Raw genomic sequence first — 1,591 nt, forward strand, 5'->3', positions numbered from 1 at the left:
CAGCACCTCGACGGCACCCAGCCACATTCCAAGGGCTCAACAGCCTCATACGGCCGCACACATCAGCACAGCTACAGAACATTTCCATCGTCTCAGAAAGTTCTATTAGAATGCCCCGCCGCGAAGTATTCATGAAGCTGTTATTCTGGTCCCTTTCTAACCCAGGCGCTTTTCATTGCTGCAGAGTCCGGGAGCTAGCCGCGAAAGCCCCGGGCGTCGGGAAGGTCCTGGAAGCGGGCGTGACTGCGCGTGCGCCGAGCCGCGAGCATGGCTCAGTACAAGGGCACGATGCGCGAGGCCGGCAGGGCCATGCACCTGATCAAGCAGCGGGAAAAGCAGAAGGAGCAGATGGAGGTGCTGAAGCAGCGGATCGCCGAGGAGACCATCATCAAGTCGAAGGTGGACAAGAAATTCTCGGCTCATTACGACGCCGTGGAGGCCGAGCTGAAGTCGAGCACGGTGGGCCTGGTGACCCTGAACGACATGAAGGCCAAGCAGGAGGCCCTGCTGAAGGAGCGGGAGAGGCAGCTAGCCAAGAGGGAGCAGCTGGAGGAGCGGCGGCTGCAGCTGGAGGCGCTGCGGGAGAAGGAGCGCAAGCAGGAGCAGAAGCGCAAGATCTGCAGCCTGTCCTTCACGCCCGACGAGGGCGACGAGGGCGACGCGGGCGACGCGGACGCGGATGCGGATGCGGCGGCTGGGGAGCGGCCCAGGTCCGCGGGGCTGAGCAAGAGGAAGAAGAACCTGGGGAAGAATCCAGACGTGGACACGAGCTTCCTGCCCGACCGCGAGCGCGAGGAGGAGGAGAACCGGCTGCGCGAGCAGCTGCGGCAGGAGTGGGAGGCCAGGCGCGAGAAGGTGAAGCGCGAGGAGATGGAGGTCACGTTCAGCTACTGGGACGGCTCGGGGCACCGGCGCACGGTCCGCATCCACAAGGGCGGCACGGTGCAGCAGTTCCTGAGGAAGGCGCTGCAGGGGCTGCGCAAGGACTTCCGCGAGCTGCGGGCGGCCGGCGTGGAGCAGCTCATGTACATCAAGGAGGACCTGATCCTGCCCCACTACCACACCTTCTACGACTTCATCGTCACCAAGGCCCGGGGCAAGAGCGGGCCGCTCTTCAGCTTCGACGTGCACGACGACGTGCGGCTGCTGAGCGATGCCACCATGGAGAAGGACGAGTCGCACGCGGGCAAGGTGGTGCTGCGCAGCTGGTACGAGAAGAACAAGCACATCTTCCCCGCCAGCCGCTGGGAGCCCTACGACCCCGAGAAGAAGTGGGACAAGTACACGATCCGATGATCCCTGAGGCTCCCCTGAGGCTCCCTGTCCTACCCCTCCCCGGTCCTGCAGAGCCCTGGCACGCGTCGCCTTTGCAGCCCCCTGGTGGCCTCCTGCCCACTCCAGGGCAGCGACAACCAGCATAGGAAACAGATTTCTGTACCCCGTAACTTAATTTGGTGACCTTAATTTCTTGCCCAAAATTGAATAAAGAACAGAGGGTTCACATTATTGAAGTGTGGTCATTCTATTGCTGATGTTATTTTGGGGTGTTTGGTTGTTTGGGGGGTGGGTGGGTATTTTTAATGTTACTGTG

The 1,591-nt window shown here is 61.8% G+C and overlaps 1 protein-coding gene across 1 annotated transcript; it reads left to right on the forward strand.

The window, feature by feature from the left end:
• Window positions 1–267: 267 nt before the first annotated feature.
• FAM50B (family with sequence similarity 50 member B) lies at window positions 268–1,303 on the forward strand. Its single transcript, XM_036081481.2, has one exon. It carries the CDS (start codon window positions 268–270, stop codon window positions 1,294–1,296), a length of 1,029 nt encoding a protein of 342 aa, XP_035937374.1. The 3' UTR covers window positions 1,297–1,303.
• Window positions 1,304–1,591: the final 288 nt, after the last annotated feature.

The sequence above is a fragment of the Halichoerus grypus genome, chromosome 9 (assembly GCF_964656455.1).
Source record: "Halichoerus grypus chromosome 9, mHalGry1.hap1.1, whole genome shotgun sequence".
NCBI classification, from domain to species: domain Eukaryota; kingdom Metazoa; phylum Chordata; class Mammalia; order Carnivora; family Phocidae; genus Halichoerus; species Halichoerus grypus.

Coding starts and splice junctions, on each gene's coding strand:
- FAM50B (XM_036081481.2), top strand. CDS start 268: ATGGCTCAGTACAAGGGCACGATGCGCGAGGCCGGCAGGGCCATGCAC.